A 19,346-nucleotide genomic window follows, 5' to 3' on the forward strand; every position below is an offset into this window, starting at 1 on the left:
ACACTCTGAGTTTGTACAAACTGCGGTGATGTGGCAGCTAACGTCAGCAATCCAGGTTCAGTTCCACCGCTGTCGGTAAGGAAAGCGCTCATTCGCTCCGTGACTGCGCGGTTTCCTCCGGGTGCTCCGGGCTCCTCCTACATTCCAAAGACTTATCCGTTCATCTGCTCCATTCCCTACTTTTCAGCAACGTCTGTTCTATTTGCCTAGGGAGTTCTCCTCCGCAGTTTGCATGCCACCAGCCAACTCTAATCAAGCAGCTGAGATCCTGCATGATGCCATCTCCAAACAAGAAACAGTCCATCCTGACACTTTTCAAATCGTAGTCTGGGACTTCAAACAGCCTTATCCGAAGAAATCCCTGTCCATTTATCATCAGCATATAACCTGAGGCACCAGAGGTCCCAGCACACCAGACCGCTGTTATACAGAGAGAAGGCATGCCTACTGTTCCGTGCTCAGGCCGCATTCGGTAAATCAGATCACTGGGCTGTCCTCCTCCTAGCTGCACACAGGCAGAGGCTAAAGAACAAAGTTCCAGAGATAGGGACAGCAAACAGGTGGTCGCAGGAGGCAGACGAGCGGCTACGGGATTGTTTCGAGTCAATGGACTGGGCCGTGTTCGAGGACTCGTCTGTGGATCTGAGTGAATTCACCATGGTTGTCATGGATCCCACAAAAAGTAATGGGCATGGCCCAGTCCATCAATGAACACATCTACACAAGACGTTGTCACAGGAAAGCAGCATCCAGTATCAAAGACCCTCTCCAAACAGGCCATGCTGTCTTCTCACTACTGCTATCAGAAAGGAGGTACAGGAGCCTCAGAACCCACACCACAGGTTCAAGGACAGTTATTACCACTCACCATCAGGAAGGAGGTACAGGAGCCTCAGAACCCACACCACCAGGTTCAAGGAACAGTTATTACCCCTCAACCACCAGGCTCTTGAACCAGAGGGGATACTTTCACTCAACGTCACTTGACCCAACACGACCTTCTCCTTTCCATTTTGACCATAACTGCTGGTACAGTACATAGTAAAAATGAGACAACTTTTTTCAGGACCATGGTGTTACATGACACAGTACAAAAACTAGACTGAACTACGTAAAAAAAAACATAGAGAAAGCTACACGAGACTACAGACCTACACAGGACTGCATAAAGTGCACAAAAACAGTGCAGGCATTACAGTAAATAATAAACAGGACAGTGGGGCAAGGTGTCAGTCCAGGCTTCGGGTATTGAGGAGTCTGATAGCTTGGGGAAAGAAACTGTTATATAGTCTGGTCGTGAGAGCCCGAATGCTTCGGAGCCTTTTCCCAGACGGCAGGAGGGAGAACAGATCGTATGAAGGACCCCATGCACCCCTCATTCAGGCTCCCACGACCAGACTATATAACAGTTTCTTTCCCCAAGCTATCAGACTCCTCAATACCCGAAGCCTGGACTGACACCTTGCCCTACTGTCCTGTTTATTATTTATTGTAATGCCTGCACTGTTTTTGTGCACTTTACGCAGTCCTGGGTAGGTCTGTAGTCTAGTGTAGCTTTCTCTGTGCTGTTTTTTTTTAATGTAGTTTAGTCTAGTTTTTGTACTGTGTCATGTAACACCATGGTCCTGAAAAACGCTATCTCATTTTTACTATGTACTGTAGCAGCAGTTATGGTCGAAATGACAATAAAAGTGACTTGACTTGACCTTCACTTGGCCCATCATTGAAATGTTCCCACAACCAATGGACTCACTTTCTAAGACTTTTATTTTATGTTTTTCATATTTATTGCTTGTTTACTTATTATTATTATTTCTTGCTTTTTGTATTTGCACAGTTTGTTGTCCTTTGAACACCCAAGTTGGTGCAGTATTTCATTAATTCTATTATGGTTATTATTCTATAGATTTGTTCAGTATGCCCACAAGAAAATGAATCTCAGGGCTGTACGTGGTGACGTACATGTACTTTGATAATAAATTTACTTTGAACTTTAATTGGCCTCAAGAGGTCACATGATAATATAAAAATCACAACTGAAGTAAACAGTCAACTGAATCACAATCACAACTGAAGTAAACAGTCAACTGAATCACAATCACAACTGAAGTAAAATAAACAGAATAAACAGTCAACGTTTCGGGGCAAGACCCTCCAACGGGACCTGATAAAGGGTCTCAGCCCAAATCATCAATTGTTTACTCGTTTCCTTGGATACTGCCTGACCTGCTGAATTCCTCCAGTACTTTGTGTGTGTTGGTTCGATTTCCAGCATCTGCAGATTTTCTCTTGTTTGAGACAGAAGTGCAGACACTTCCTCTTTTGGTGCTAACCACTTTATCTCCCAGGAGCTAATTAAAATAGAGTCGTAATTATTGAGCCTTCAAAGACTGCTCAATAACCAACAAACCCAGTACCTCTCCCTGCACAAACATCTCTGCTCTGCAAATGAGCTTTGCAATATCATTCAGGGGTATTGATCAAGTCTCTTGGAGATGTATAACAACGAGGTGTAATTATTCTGGAATAAATTAGTTCCAATGCTGTAACAACTAAGCTTTGTTAACCCAGACGTTTCAGGACAGCCTTTTCTCAGAGAGTTCTCCCACAGGTAAGCTCTGAACTTTCATCCATTGCCAAGTGCACGAACCATTTGCCAGTTCCACATCCTCATTACCTGGGCCTGAGCACCTTGTTGCCATGGAAACTCAAAGTGGCCTTCCAAGATAGAGGCTGCTGTTGCCAGAGGGGATGGAGGAGGCTTCGTTGGCCGGTTCATCCACATTACTCTGACAGCAGCCTTCCAAACGGCAATCAAATCCTTACGTTGTAAAATTTGTTGCTTTGCAACAGCAGTACAATGCAAAGACATGAAAATTACTTTAAATTACAAATTAACAGGCACATGGCCTGGTGGGCAAGGCATCAGACTAGTAACCTGAAGGTCACTGGTTCGAGCCTCAGGTGAGGCAGCGTGTTTGTGTCCTTGAGCAAGGCACTTAACAACACATTGCTCTGCGACGTCACCGGTGCCAAGCTGCTTGGGTCCTAGTGCCCTTCCCTTGGACAACATCGGTGGCGTGGAGAGGGGAAGGCCTGCAGCTTGGGCAACTGCCGGTCTCCCATACAACTCTGCCCAGCCCTGCGCCCTGGAAACTCCAGGCGCAGATCCATGGTCTCTCGAGACCGACGGATGCCACCAATTTACAAATTAAAGCAATAGCACAAGAAAAAAAGAGAATAGCAAGGCCTTGGTTTCCTGGAAAGTTCAGACATCTTATGGGGAGGGGAAGAAGCAGTCCCTGAATGATTGAGTTAAGTTGTTCTCCAATCTTAGCAATCGCAAGCATTTCGTCACCATGCAAGAAGACATCATCAGTGCGCTGTTGATTGCGGTGTGTCCTCTGTGTGCTTGGCCTTCGTATACCTATCAATCAGCTGATTGGTCGTCATTACAGAAACTCATTTGTGATGCAGGGAGGAAGTCTTGTCGCTGATTAGCTGTGGGGTGAACTTCGTGTGTTGTAGTCTGAGATTTTGCCTGCATTGGCTCATTAATAGGATTGAGGTCTACGTGTCTGTTTACAGAAATATTGGCAGAACACCGTGCTTCTAGGAATTCTCTTCTATGCTACGCCATTGACTTTCACTGACGCCCAGTCAAATCTGTGCCCCTCTCTGTCTTCATGGGTAGAGTCGAGACTTTTTAAGTGTGTGTCTCCAGACTCCTGTAACGGCAGTGTCCAGAAGAGGGCATGTCCTGGATGGGGAGGGTCCTTGTTGGGGCACTGCCTCTTGAAGAAGTCCTTGATGGTGGGGAGTGTTGTGCCCATTTTGGAGCTGACTGACTCTGTAGTTCACAGGAAGGTGAAGACCAACATCCCCTCTAATTACAGGACCGACCATTGCTCCGAGCAGGAAATTTGCACACAGCCTGAAAACCACATGGCTCTTTAAATGCTTATTTTTGTACCGTACATCAAACAAACACAAACCACAACTCACAACACGAGTAAATGATGTCAGACAGTCAAATCAAATGACAGGCACATCAGCGGAAGTAAAATGTTTTGGTTAAATGGCATCAGCGTTCAGAGGGCCAACGGCTTATTAACAATGAGCTACCAAAGTTCCCTCTAATTTATTTTTATAGCTGTGTAGAGAAACCATTGCTCTGAACAGGAATTTTTACATGGCCTGAAAACAGAGCTGCAGTTTATATTAATGTTATAGAAAGGAAAATTCCAGTTTCTATTGACATGTTGTGCAGAGTACATTGAATGGCTACATCACAGTCTGGTGTGGAAGCACCAGTGCCCTTGAATGGAAAATCCTACAAAAAGTAGTGAATATGGCTCAGTCCGTCATGGGAAAAGCATCTACATGAAACGTAAATGCAGGAAAGCAGCGCCTATCATCAGGAACCTCCGCCACTCAGATCACGCTCTCTTCTCGCTTTTGCCATCAGGAAGGAGGTACAGGAACGTCGGGACCCACACCACCAGGTTCAGGAACAGTTATTACCCCTCAGTCATCAGGAAGGAGGTACAGGAACCTCGGGACCCACACCACCAGGTTCAGGAACAGTTATTACCCCTCAACCGTCAGGCTCTTGAACCAAACGGGATAACGTCTATCGGCTTCACTTGCCCCTTTGTTTCCATAAGATATGGACTCACTTTCAAGGACACTTCACCTCAAGTTCTTGATATTTATTGCTTATTTATTTGCCAGTTGTCTTTTGCACACTGGCTGAAAGTCCAGTTTGGTACGGTCTTTCATTGATTCTATTATGGTTATTATTCTATAGATTTATTGAGTATTCACACAAGAAAATGAATCTCAGCGTTGTATATGGTGACATATTTATTTTGATAATAAATTTACTTTGTACTTTCAATTTGAATTTTGAATACTCGAAATTGTCCTGCACCAACATCTTATATCACTTCAATATGACATTCCAACTGCTATCTCTGATAAAAGATCTCGGCCTGAAACGTCGACTGTTTTCTCCAATGTTTTACACAGCTTCGACATAACACCTGACCTCCTGTGCTCAATACTCTGATTTATCGAGGCCATTCATTCTATTGTTCCTGTGCTGGCTCATTTTATCTCACTTCCCTGCCCATAGTTGTGTCCCCTCCAGAATTTACCCACTGCCCCCTTAAATACCCCTGTTGATTCTGCGTCCATCGTATAACAACACGCGATAGAGAAACATTCCCATCCTCCGGTCACTGACCCTGCGGTTGCCCGGCAAACAGATACACAACACCCACTCCAGAGAGGCCCATCATTACCGCTCTCCCCACCCTCCTCGGACGCCGCTCCCCCCAGTCCCGCTGACCTGATCGGCGCAGCTTCATCCCCCAGGTCGAGCCACTCCTGCGGCGGAATAATGTACATGCACCACAAGCCCCAGTTGTAGCCGTGGGCCGCGTTGGCATACTGCTGCACCTCGAACGTGTTGTACTTGATGTTGTCGATGGCCGGCAGGATGATCCGCGTACGGTCTTCCTTAATCCTGCTCAGAACCGGCTGCACCCTGCAAAGCAATGGAGCGATTCAGGTCAAGTCCACTCCTGAGGGATCCTGATCTACCTCATTACGAACTGCACTTTCTCTGTAACTGGGACACTTCAGTCTGAATTTAATTTTATTTAGAGATGCTGCGTGGAACAGGCCCTTCCAGCCCTTCGAGCTGCACCACTCAGCCCCCCATTTAACCCTGGACTATTCACAGGACAATTTACAACGACCAATTAGCCTACTGACCATAACTCAAGTTTAATCATCATTTGACCATACATGAACGCCCAATGAGTACAGCCAAACAAAATAGCTTTACTCCAGGGCCAATGTGCAAAACCCAGTACCGACAGCACACAGCACGAGGCACATATAAGATCTCTGTAAAATACAAACACACAAAAAACATACACAATCCAAGTCCCTGTGTGCAGGCACGTTGCAGCAGTCTGCAGTGGAACACAGTACAGCTTGTCTTCTGCTGAGCGAACACCAGAGGGCAGCACTGACTCCCGGCTGGACTCCAGACCACACCGCCTCCGGTGGAGCGTACCGACTGCGACACCTCTCTCCTGGGCGGCTGTAAGCAGGCGACACTGCGGTCCCAGGCCAAGTCCTCACTATTACCAAGGTCACGCAGCTCCACTGTTATCCTCCAGACTCGCAGCATTCTACATTAACGATGTGCAACAGGCTCTTGCAGCCACAAGAAAAGCGGCTAAGGTGATAACTTCTAATACAAAATTATGAGGGGTGTAGGTAGGGCAAATTCAAGCAGGCTTTTTCCACAGGGGTTAGGTGGGACTGCAACTCGTGGTCGTGGGTTAAGGGTGAAAGGTGAAAGGGGAAACTCCCTAGTTCAGAAGGTCATGAGAGTGTGGAACGGGCTGCCAGCATAGGTGGTGAATACAATTTTGATTTTAACGTTCAAGAGCACGGGTATGTTGATGGGAGGGGTATGGAGGGCTATGGTCCCAGCACAGGTCAATGGGACTAGGCAGTTTAAATGGTTCATCACGGACTAGATGGGCAAAAGGGCCTGTGTTTCGTGCTGTAGTTTTCTGTGCTCTACATTTACAGTTTCAAATTAAAATACTATTATTACCATCTACAAACATCCAAGACCCTGAGGGGCCCACCGTTCGAGGAAATCCCCACTTTTTGCTCATGGACACCACATTCTTCTTCTCCAGGGACAAATGGGGTGGATCTAGTTCCAGAGGAGGAGTGGGTTGAGGTCTCAAACAGAGCCCTCGACTGCCTGCCATCTGGATCCATAAATGGCTTGCTTGGCCAGGCCCAGGAGCAGTCCAACCAGGAAATTCCTGAGCCCTCGACTCCCCACTGTCTGGACCCATGAAGGGCCTGGTTGGCCAGGCCCAGCAGCAGACTGACCAGGAGATCCCCTGAGTGACTCTCTCCCCAGTGAGCCTTCAATTTCCCACTTACTGGACCCATGAGTGGCCTGCCTAGCCAGGCCAAGAGGCAGGCTGAAATGAAGATCCCCCGCACCACCCTCTCCCCCAGACAGCCAGCCACCTGGACCCATGAATGACCTGTTTGGCCAAGCCCAGGGGCTGTCCCACCAGGAGATCCCCGAAGCGACCCTCTCCCAGGAGAGAAGCAGGCGGTCAGCATGGACAGGGCCCTCAGCTGCCTGCCACCTGGATCCGTGAATGGTCCACTTGTCCAGGCCCAGGAGCAGGCCGATTAGGAGACACCCCCAGTGAATTGAGCTGTGAATGGTCTGCTTGTCCAGGCCTAGAAGCAGGCCGATCAGGAGATCAACCTCTCTCCAGAGAGCCCATGACCGTCGATTGTCGTTGAGATGGACAATTCACATCAAGGGGTGCATAAAAAAGCTACTTTTTAATCAGGATGGTGATCAAGATTTCAAAAGCAGTATTATGGCCGTTTTTGTGATTTGAGGAGCCACCGATCAGTAAGATGGATTCATCAGAAAGGGGGAATACAGGCAACGCAGGGGCAGGCGAGCGGCTATTGTTTTGGAGTGTGCCAGTCTTTAGAGTGGCTCAGGCGAGATCTGGCTGGGTGAGGTAAATTGTCCTGTAGGTTACCCTCTCTCTGTCCTTATTCGTTCATTCCTCCTCTGTGAGGGCAGAGTAGAATAGTAAGAATGGCTCCAGGGGCAGTGTTGTGTGTGAGGGATGAGGGAAGTCTGGGAGTTCTCCAGTCGCCCAGATAAACTCATTTGCTCCAGGTGCAGGGAGCTGCAGCTCCCAAGAGAACCTATTAAGGTTCGACGACCTTTGACTCCGCGGGAGAATGGGGAGGTGATAGACAGGAGCTACAGGGAGGTAGTCATCTCTAGGCTGCAGGAGAAAGGTAACAGGGGGACTGTCAGGAGAAGGAGGGGAATGCACAGCCAGTGCAGAGTACACCTGTGGCCCTTCCCCTCTATAATAGGTATACAACTTAGATACTACTGAGGGGGAATGACCTACAGTGACCAGGTCTCTGGCACCGAGTCTCGTGCTGTGGCTCAGAAGAGCAGAGAGGTGACGAGGACTGCAGTTTTGGTCGAAGTTTCCGTAGTCAGAGGAACAGAGATGAGGTTCTGTGGGTCTGATAGAGACACCTGACGGTACGTTGCCTCCCTGGTGCCAGGATCAGAATGTCTCGGATCAGGTCCATGGCATTCTCATGGGCGAGGGTGAGCAGCCAGATGTCTTGGTACAAGTTGGCACCAGTGACATGGGTAGACAAGGTGAGGAGGTCCTGAAGAGAGAATTCACGGAGTTGGGTAGAAAGCTGAGATACGGGACCTCCAGGGTAGTAATCTCTGGATTGCTGCCTGTGCCACGTGCCAGTGAGGGTAAGAATAGGATGATTTTCAGGTGAATGTGTGGCTGAGAAAATGGTGCAGGGAGCAGGGGTTCAGATTTATGGATCATTGGGATCTCTTCTGGGGAGTTATGACCTGTACAAAAGGGACGGGTTACACCAGAACCCGAGGGGGTCCAATATCCTTTCTGAGGACATTTGGCTAAAGTTGTTCAGGTAGGTTTAAACTAATTTGGCAGGGGGATGGAAACTAGACCGATAGTGCTGAAGATGAGGTAGCCGGTTTACAAACAGGGGCGATGTGTAGTGAGACTCCGAGCAAGGAGAGGCTGATGATGGGGCAATATTGCCGTCAACAGGATGAGTTGCAATGTAAAAGGTGGACAAAATCGAAAAGAGTGAATACAGGACTGAAGGTGTCATATCTGAATGTGCACAGTATACGGAATAAGGTCGATGAACTTGCAGCACAGTTACAGATTGGCAGGTGTGATGTTGTAGACATCACTGAATCATGTCTGAATGAAGATTATAGCTGGGAGCTTAATGTCCAAGGATACACATTGTATTAAAAGGACAGGCAGGAAGGCAGAGAGGCCGGCATTGCTCTGATGATAAAAAATGAAATCAAATCATTAGAAAGAGGTGACATAGGGTTGGAAGGTGTTGAATTATTGTGGAGAGAGCTAAGAAACTACAAGGGGAAAAATTCTGTTGGGAGTTGTGTACAGACCCCCAAACAGTAGTAAGGATGTGGTATACAAGGTACAACAGGAGATAGATAATGCACGCCAAAAGGCCAATGTTACAATAATCTTGGGGGGTTTCAATAAGCAGGTAGATTGGGAAAATCAGGTTGGTGCTGGATTCGAGGAAGGGGATTTCCTGGAGTGCCTGAGAGATGGCTTTTTAGAGCAGCTCGTGGTTGAACCCACTAGCGGATCAGCTGCTCTGGATCGGATGCTGTGCAATGATGCAGAATTGGTTAGCGAGCTTAACCCTGGAGGGCAAGTGATCATAATATGATTGAATTCACCCTGAAATCTGAGAAGGAAAAGCTAAAGTCAGATGCATTAGTTTTACAGTGGAGTGAAGGGAATTGCAGATGAGGTATGGCGATAGGTGGAGGGGCAGGTAACACGGAGGAAACAGTCTACAGACTAGGAGAATGGGTGAAGAAATGGCAGATGGAATACAGTGTCGGGAAGTGTACGGTCATGCACTTTGATGGAAGAAATAAAATCGTAGACTACTTTCTAAGTGGAGAGAAAATACAAAAATCTAAGGCCCAAAGGAGCTTGGCAGACCTTGTGCAGGATTCCCTGAAGGTTAATTTGCAGGTTGAGTCGGTGGTGAGGAAGGCAAATGTGATGTTAGCATTCATTTCAAGAGGACTAGAATGTAAAAGCAAGGATGTAATGTTGAAACATTATAAAGCACTGGTGAGGCCTCACTCGGAGTATTGTGAGCAGCTCTGGGCCCCCCATCTTAGAATGGATGGCTGAAACTGGAGAGGGTTCAAAGGAGGTTTATAAAAAATATTTCAAGATTGAGTGGCTTGTCATATGAAGAGTGTCTGATGGCTCTGGAATTCAGAAGAATGAGAGGTGACCTTATTGAAACCTATCGAGAGGTGAAAGACATTGATAGAGTGGATGTGGAGAGGATGTTTCCTATGGTGGGAGAGTCTAAGACCAGAGGAGACAGCCTCAGAATAGATGCGCATCCTTTTAGAACTGAGATGAGGAGGAATATCTTGAGCCAGAGAGTGGTGAATCTGTGGTATTCATTGCCAGGGGCAACTTTGGAGGCCAAATCTTCTTGTATATTTAAAGCAGAGGTTGATAGATTCTTGACTGGTTGAGGCGTGAGGGGATACAAGGGGAAGGCAGGCAGGAAATTGGGTCTGAAAGGAAAAATGGGTCAGCCACGATGAAATGGCAGAGCAGATTCGATGGGCCAAATGGCCTAATTCTGCTCCTATATCTTATGGTCTTATGACCGCCCTCCACCTGGATCTGTGAATGGCCTGCTTGGCCAGGCCCAGGAGCAGGCCGACCAGGAGATCCCTCTGAGCAACTGTCTCCCCAGATGAGATAACAAGCTTCTTTCTTCAATAAAGAAATCATTTCTTAAACCAGAGCAAGCATTACAAAAAAATCTTATCAGACAGAATTAATATCTAAAATTCAATGTGTGTACTTCAGTTTGTTTGGAGTGTTTAAATATTAAATGCATTCCCAAGGACAGAAAGCAAGCATTGAAAAGAAATTCTTCAGCCATCCTGTAAATCTGTCAGGAGTCTGTTGGTTGCTTCGAAGTCCCAGCGGTGTGTCAGTAAATCACAGAAATCCTAACGCTGCGGCAGGCTGTGTCAGCCCTGTAAATCTGCTCGTGTGGGGTTTGAATAAAGCAGAGAATTCACCAGGAAGACTTCAATTACGCTGTAACACTGCACATCCCACACAGTGTACACCGAACAAGATGGCATGGAGAGTGGCCCAGATAAATCTCAGCAAGAGAATCAGGTTTATTATCACTGACAGATTGTACAGCAGAATCCAGGGAGGGGGGAGTGCCTCTGGTGAAGGGGCTTGTCGTACCCAATCTTGTACCTTTATTTATCGAGATACAGGCCCTTCCAGACCTTTAGACCTTCCATCCTCCAATTTAACAGGACAATTTCCAGTGACCAACTAACCTCCCAACCGGTCCGACCGGACTGTGAGAGGAAACTGGGGCACCTGGAGGAAAACCATGTGGTCACGGGGAGAACATACAAACTCCTTACAGGCACCTCACTCACCTTTGGGCCCCGTCAGACACTCAGCTCTCACCTGTGGCTCCAAGCAGCCGTTTGCCTGTGACAGCGGCCGCACCCCGGTACACCGCCTCGACGGGGGGGGGGGGGCTAAGCCAGGAGAGGGCAGCTGCCAGGTCTTTTATCCCAGTGAGATAGGGGCATGGCTGTCCTCACATGCAAAGTCAGAATCAAGTTTAATATCGCCGGCATATGTGGCGAAATTTGTTGCTTTTACGGCAGTAGGACAGACAGACAGTCATACTTTATTGATCCCGAGGGAAATTGGGTTTCGTTACAGCCGCACCAACCAAGAATAGTGAATATAGCAATATAAAACCATAAATAATTAAATAATAATAAGTTAATCATGCCAAGTGGAAATAAGTCCAGGACCAGCCTATTGGCTCAGGGTGCCTGACACACCAGACGGTGATGCGTCCAGTCAGAACGCTCTCCACGGTACGTCTGTAGAAATTTGCGAGTGTCCTTGGCGACAGACCAAATGCCCTCAAACAGGTTGGGAGGGTGAGATCTACAGTGAGATCCAGTTGCCAGGAAGGCGGTACTGCAACGCTCCATGGAGACCGAAGGACATGATGAGGAACAGAAGATCTCACGGTCATCCAAGGAAGTCCCAGTTTGGATGACTGGTTTGGGCTCTTGAACCTGGACTTCGAAGGGCGAGAGAGTGAAACTGTCCCATTGCAAGGGCTTTTCCACTTTTAAAACTCTCCCACGCAGGTCTCCCGTCAGTGTCAGACACAACGGACAGCCAACAACATTACAGTACGATACATAAAATGTACTAAGATTGATGTTAATAATAATATCTATAGATTGCTTTTCATACAGACAATGTAGTTCAGTGATTTACTGTGGGATAAAGTTCAAACATAAAAATGAAAGGAAGATGTTCATTAAAAGCAAGGTTAAGTAAATAGGTTTTGAGCTGCTGTTTAAAGTGTCAAAGGAGTCTGCATCCCTTCTAGTTTTAGGTATTGAATTTCACAGTAATTCTAAAAAACTGATCTGCCAGTTACCTCTTGAGAGAGATTGTTTAAATTTGAGAGTCCAGCAGAAGACCTGAGAGCTGACGTGGGATTAATAAGAAAACAGATATCCATCCAGGCGATGCTCTCCACCCTCAAGGTGGAGGAACAATACCTTATATTGTGTCTGGGTAGCTTCCAACCTGATGGCATGAATATCAATTTCTCTGTCTGGTAAAACAAAATTCTCCCCTTCCCCTCTTCCCCACTCTGATCTTTTACCTCTTCTTACCTCTCCATGGGTCCCCTCCTCCTTCCCTTTCTCCGATGGTTCACTCTCCTCTCCTATCAGAGTCCTTCCCCTCTAGCCCCTGACCTTTCCCACCCACCTCGCCTCACTTATCTCGTTCCAGCTAGCCTCCTTCCCCTCCCCCCAGCTTTTTTATTCTCCATCTTCCTTCTCAGTCATGAAGAAGGGTCTTGGCCAAATTTTGACCATTTACAACTCTTGTTCTTGATGTTTATTGCTTATTCATTAATTAGTATTATTTTTCTCCCTTTGCATTTGCGCAGTCTGTTATCTTTGGCACACTGGTCGCTTGTCTGTCCCGTCAGGTGTGGACTTTCACTGGTTCCAGTGTGTTCCTTTGTATTTAGTGAGAATGAATCTCAGATCTGTATATGGCGACATATATTTACCTTGATAACAAATTAACTTTGAACTTTGATAATAAGAAATATATATATTTAAAACATTAAATCAATAATGCAAATAGAGATCAAGAATAGTGAGACAGTGTTTAGATAGATAGATAGATAGATAGATAGATACTTTATTCATCCCCATGGGGAAATTCAACTTTTTTTCCAATGTCCCATACACTTGTTGTAGCAAAAACTCATTACATACAATACTTAACTCAGTAATAATATGATATGCATCTAAATCACTAACTCAAAAAGCATTAATAATAGCTTTAAAAAAAAAGTTCTTAAGTCCTGGCAGTTGAATTGTAAAGCCTAATGGCATTGGGGAGTATTGACCTCTTCATCCTGTCTGAGGAGCATTGCATCGACAGTAACCTGTCGCTGAAACTGCTTCTCTGTCTCTGGATGGTGCTATGTAGAGGATGTTCAGGGTTTTCCATAATTGACCGTAGCCTACTCAGCGCCCTTCGCTCAGCTACCGATGTTAAACTCTCCAGTACTTTGCCCACGACAGAGCCCGCCTTCCTTATCAGCTTATTAAGACGTGAGGCGTCCTTCTTCTTAATGCTTCCTCCCCAACACGCCACCACAAAGAAGAGGGCGCTCTCAACAACTGACCTATAGAACATCTTCAGCATCTCACTGCAGACATTGAATGACGCCAACCTTCTAAGGAAGTACAGTCGACTCTGTGCCTTCCTGCACAAGGCATCTGTGTTGGCAGATTTTTTATGTGTTTATGTGTTCTTTGTCCGTTTAGAAATCCGAATTGGACAGGCAGCTGACTGGAAATTGAACAGGGGAATATGCACCATGTGGACTGTAGTTCAAAGTTCAAAGTAAATTTTATTATCAAGGTACATCTATGTCACCACATACAGCCCTGAGATTCGCTTTCCTGTGGGCATACTCAGCAAATCTGTAGACTAGTAACTATAACAGGATCAATGAAAGATCAACCAGAGTGCAGAAGACAACAAACTGTGCAAATGCAAATATAAATAAATAGCAATAAATAACATGAGATAACTAGATAAAGAATCCTTAAAATAAAATAGTTGGTTGTGGGAACCTCTGTAGTTACCCTCTTTTGTTCAAGAGCCTAATGGTTGAGGGGTAGTAACTGTTCTTGAACCTGGTGGTGTGAGTCCTGAAGCTCTTGTACCTTCATCCTGATGGCAGCAGTGAGAAGAGAGCATAGCCTGAGTGATGAGGATCTCTGATGATGGATGCTGCTTTGTTATGACAGTGTTTCATGTAGATGTGCTCAATGGTTGGGAGGGCTTCACCTGTGACGTACTGGGCTGAATCCACTACTCTACCTTTTGTAGGATTTTCTGTACAAGGGCATTGGTGTTTCCACACTAGGCTGTGACACAGCTGGTCAATATACTCTCCACTGCATATCTATAGGAGTTTGTCAAAGTTTCTGATGTCATGCCAAATATCTGTTGTGCTTTCTTTGCATGTTACATATGTATAATGGATCCCATGTATTGGCTGCAGAACACTCGGATACAGTCTTGTGAAGGATGGTTCAGAAGACCGGGTCTCCGTGGACACGGAATGGGAGGATATGGACCATGTGGACTGTAGTTCACATTGTAGTGCCTGAATAACAGTCGGATACAGTCTTGTGAAGGATGGTTCAGAAGACCGGGTCTCTGTGGACACGGAATGGAGGGAGGGGGAATGGACCGTGTGGACTGTAGTTCACATTGTAGTGCCTGTATAACAGTCAGATACAGTCTTGTGAAGGATGCTTCGGAAGACCAGGTCTCCGTGGACACGGAATGGAGGGGGGGTTATGGACCATGTGGACTGTAGTTCACATTGTAGTGCCTATATAACACTCAGATACAGTCCTGTGAAGAATGCTTCAGAAGACCAGGTCTCCGTGGCTGTTATTTTAGAGTACTGATGACATTTCAAATTTCTACAGATGTATTGTGTAGAAAATTCCAACTGATTTGGAGTGGCCACCGAACAGGAATGAGAAGAAGCTGCAGAAATTGAGAACTCTGTTAGCTCCATCATGGGCACGAGCCTTCCCGGCATCGAGGACGTCTTCAAAGGGTGATGCCTCAAAAAGGCGGCATCTGTCATGAAGGACCCCATCAGCCACGGTGTGCCTCCCGTGGCAGGAGAGGAGACGGTGGCCAGACTGTAAGAATGAGAATGAGAAGCTGAACTGAAATAGGCGGCCGCCGGGAGATCCTAACTTTTGTGGCAGACGGAGCGAAGGTGATCGGCAGGTTTCAGGGCCCTGGAAGTGAACAGCTCTGAGGATCTCTCCTGGGACCAACACGTCAACATAGTCACAAACAGGCCCGACAGCAGCTGTATTTCAGCAGGAATTTGAGGGGATTTGGTCTGTCACCAAAGACACTCGCAAATTTCTACAGATATACTCTAACTGGCTGCATCAACATCTGGCATGGGCGGGGGCTACAACATAGGATTGAAGTAAGCTGCAGAGAGTTGTAAACTCAGCCAGCTCCATCACGGGCACCAGTCTCCGTAGGATCCAGAACATCTTCAAGGAGCGATGCCTCAAAAAAAATGATGTCCATCATCAGTGACCCAGGACGTGCCCTCTTCTCATTGCTGCCACCAGGGTGGAGGTACACACACTCAACGATTCAAAAGCAGCTTCTTCCCCTCCGCCATCTGATTTCTGAATGGACAATGAACCCATGAACACCACCTCAGTCATTTATTTACTGAGATTCAGTGCACCCCTTCGAGCTGCACTGCTCGGCAATCCCCCGATTTAACCCGAGCCTAATCATGGGACAATTTACATTTGACCAATTAACCTACCAACTGGTACGTCTTCGGATTGTGGGAGGAAACCAGAGCACCCGGAGGAAACCCACACACGTCCAAACTCCTTACAGACAGTGGCAGGATTCCCTCTCTCTGCGCGCTACTTATTTCAGTTAATTTTCTCTTTTTATATATACTTCTGGTTGTAATTTATAATTTATATTATCATGTACTGCTTTGGCGTGCTGCTGCAAGACAACAAATTTCACAGCATGTGCCAGCGATTGTAAACCTGATTCTGATTCCAATCTACGTCAGGCCTCACTGACGGAAAGGAGGCTGCAAGAGTTTCAAACTCCACCATGGGTCAGTGGTCCTCCCTCCACTGAGGACATCTTCATACGGCAATGCCTCAAAAAGGCAACATCCATCATTAAGGATCCCCATCACCCAGGACAAGCCCTCTTCTCACTGCTACCACCAGAAAGCAAGTACTAAAGCTTTTAGCCACACTTTCAATGATTCAGGAACAGCTTCTTCCCCTCTGCCATCCGATTTCCGAATGGACATTGAACCCACGATCACTACCTCACTACTTTCTCCTCTCTTTTTACACTATTTATTGTTTGTATTTCTTATTGTAACTTACAGCAATTTTTATGTATTGCACTGTACTGCTACCAGAAACAACAGATTTCACAATATAAGTCAGCGATAATAAATCTCTTTCTGATTCTACAATAACCAAAGCCAGGCAGGAATCCACAGGATGTGGACATAACCATAAGGTGGGAGATCCCGGTGTCCAGCTGGAGGGACAGAGGGTCAGGCTGGTGGGCCGGGAGATGCTCCCAGTTACACGATACCGCAGAAGGGGAGTGAGAGCGGGAAGCTGGTGGTCGGACGTACTCACCAGCCGATGTTGAATTCCACATGAGCGTCGAAGAAGCCGACCACTTGGGCTGTTGCCACCTTCCAGCCCTGGATCCGGGCCCGTATCAGCCCCTCCCTCTTGCTGTTCCGCACAATCTTCACCAGGCCGGGGTACCTCTTGTGGATGTACTGGTCCAGGTTAAACTTCAGCTCCACTGAATGGCACAGAGAGTTCACTCATTCAGGAGAGCAAAGCAACAACCACCTTCCTCAGACCCTCCATTCAATCCAGCCCACCTCCCACCAGACCCTGTCAAAGTCTGCCCGCCAGACTCACCGTTGCTGCCTCTCCTACAGACATCCCGTCGCCACCCCCACACCCGCCAGACTCCCCGTCTCCATCCCCCCGCCGGACTCCCCGTCTCCATCCCCCCGCCGGACTCCCCGTCTCCATCCCCCCGCCGGACTCCCCGTCTCCATCCCTCCCGCCGGACTCCCTGTCTCTATCTCCCCGCCGGACTCCCCGTCTCTATCTCCCCGCCGGACTCCCCGTCTCCATCTCCCCGCCGGACTCCCCGTCTCCGTCCCCCCGCCGGACTCCCCGTCTCCATCCCTCCTGCCGGACTCCCCGTCTCCATCCCTCCCGCCGGACTCCCCATCGCCTCATCCCTCCCGCCGGACTCCCCGTCGCCACATCACTCCCGCCGGACTCCCCGTCTCTATCTCCCCGCCGGACTCCCCGTCTCCATCCCCCCGCCGGACTCCCCGTCTCCATCCCTCCCGCCGGACTCCACGTCTCCATCCCCCCGCCGTACTCCCCGTCTCCATCCCCCCGCCGGACTCCCCGTCTCCATCCCCCCGCCGGACTCCCCGTCTCCATCCCTCCTGCCGGACTCCCCGTCTCCATCTCCCCGCCGGACTCCCCGTCTCCATCCCTCCGCCGGACTCCCCGTCTCCATCCCTCCCGCCGGACTCCCCGTCTCCATCCCCCCGCCGGACTCCCCGTCTCCATCCCCCCGCCGGACTCCCCGTCTTCATCCCCCCGCCGGACTCCCCGTCTCCATCCCTCCTGCCGGACTCCCCGTCTCCATCTCCCCTCCGGACTCCCAGTCTCCATCCCCCCGCCGGACTCCCCGTCTCCATCCCTCCCGCCGGACTCCCCGTCTCTATCTCCCCGTCGGACTCCCCGTCTCCATCCCTCCCGCTGGACTCCCCGTCTCCATCCCTCCCGCCGGACTCCCCGTCTCCATCCTCCCGCCGGACTCCCCGTCTCCATCCCTCCTGCCGGACTCCCCGTCTCCATCCCTCCTGCCGGACTCCCCGTCTCCATCCCTCCTGCCGGACTCCCCGTCTCCATCCCTCCGCCGGACTCCCCGTCTCCATCCCTCCCGCCGGACTCCCCGTCTCCATCCCCCCCGCCGGACTCCCCGTCTCCATCCCTCCTGCCGGACTCCCCGTCTCCATCCCTCCTGCCGGACTCCCCGTCTCCATCCCCCCGCCGGACTCCCCGTCTCTATCTCCCCGCCGGACTCCCCGTCTCCATCCCCCCACCGGACTCCCCGTCTCCATCTCCCCGCCGGACTCCCCGTCTCTATCCCTCCTGCCGGACTCCCCGTCTCCATCCCCCCGCCGGACTCCCCGTCTCCATCCCTCCTGCCGGACTCCCCGTCTCCATCCCCCCGCCGGACTCCCCGTCTCCATCCCCCCGCCGGACTCCCCGTCTCCATCCCCCCGCCGGACTCCCCGTCTCTATCTCCCCGTCGGACTCCCCGTCTCCATCCCTCCCGCCGGACTCCCCGTCTCCATCTCCCCGCCGGACTCCCCGTCTCCATCCCCCCGCCGGACTCCCCGTCTCCATCCCCCCGCCGGACTCCCCGTCTCCATCCCCCCGCCGGACTCCCCGTCTCCATCTCCCCGCCGGACTCCCCGTCTCCATCCCTCCGCCGGACTCCCCGTCTCCATCCCCCCGCTGGACTCCCCGTCTCCATCTCCCCGCCGGACTCCCCGTCTCCATCTCCCCGCCGGACTCCCCGTCTCCATCCCCCCGCCGGACTCCCCGTCTCCATCTCCCCGCCGGACTCCCCGTCTCCATCCCTCCGCCGGACTCCCCGTCTCCATCCCCCCGCCGGACTCCCCGTCTCCATCTCCCCGCCGGACTCCCCGTCTCTATCTCCCCGCCGGACTCCCCGTCTCTATCTCCCCGCCGGACTCCCCGTCTCTATCTCCCCGTCGGACTCCCCGTCTCCATCCCTCCCGCCGGACTCCCCGTCTCCATCTCCCTGCCGGACTCCCCGTCTCCATCCCCCCGCCGGACTCCCCGTCTCCATCTCCCCGCTGGACTCCCCGTCTCCATCCCCCTGCCGGACTCCCCGTCTCTATCTCCCCGCCGGACTCCCCGTCTCCATCCCTCCCGCCGGACTCCCCGTCTCCATCTCCCCGCCGGACTCCCCGTCTCCATCTCCCCGCCGGACTCCCCGTCTCCATCTCCCCGCCGGACTCCCCGTCTCTATCTCCCCGCCGGACTCCCCGTCTCCATCCCCCCGCCGGACTCCCCGTCTCCATCCCTCCCGCCGGACTCCCCGTCTCCATCCCCCCGCCGGACTCCCCGTCTCTATCTCCCCGCCGGACTCCCCGTCTCCATCCCCCCGCCGGACTCCCCGTCTCCATCCCCCCGCCGGACTCCCCGTCTCCATCCCTCCCGCCGGACTCCCCGTCTCTATCTCCCCGTCGGACTCCCCGTCTCCATCCCTCCCGCCGGACTCCCCGTCTCCATCTCCCCACCGGACTCCCCGTCTCCATCCCCCCGCCGGACTCCCCGTCTCCATCTCCCCGCCGGACTCCCCGTCTCCATCCCCCCGCCAGAC

The 19,346-nt window shown here is 50.2% G+C and overlaps 1 protein-coding gene across 1 annotated transcript in view; it reads right to left on the minus strand.

Moving 5' to 3' along the window:
- Window positions 1-19,346, minus strand: part of galnt9 (polypeptide N-acetylgalactosaminyltransferase 9) — a 249,913-nt gene that overhangs the window by 166,622 nt on the left and 63,945 nt on the right. The window contains 2 exon segments of the mRNA XM_073051936.1: window positions 5,354-5,551; window positions 16,523-16,697. Coding sequence (XP_072908037.1) covers window positions 5,354-5,551; window positions 16,523-16,697 — 373 coding nt within the window.

This window comes from Hemitrygon akajei, chromosome 7, assembly GCF_048418815.1.
Source record: "Hemitrygon akajei chromosome 7, sHemAka1.3, whole genome shotgun sequence".
In the NCBI taxonomy this organism is placed as follows: domain Eukaryota; kingdom Metazoa; phylum Chordata; class Chondrichthyes; order Myliobatiformes; family Dasyatidae; genus Hemitrygon; species Hemitrygon akajei.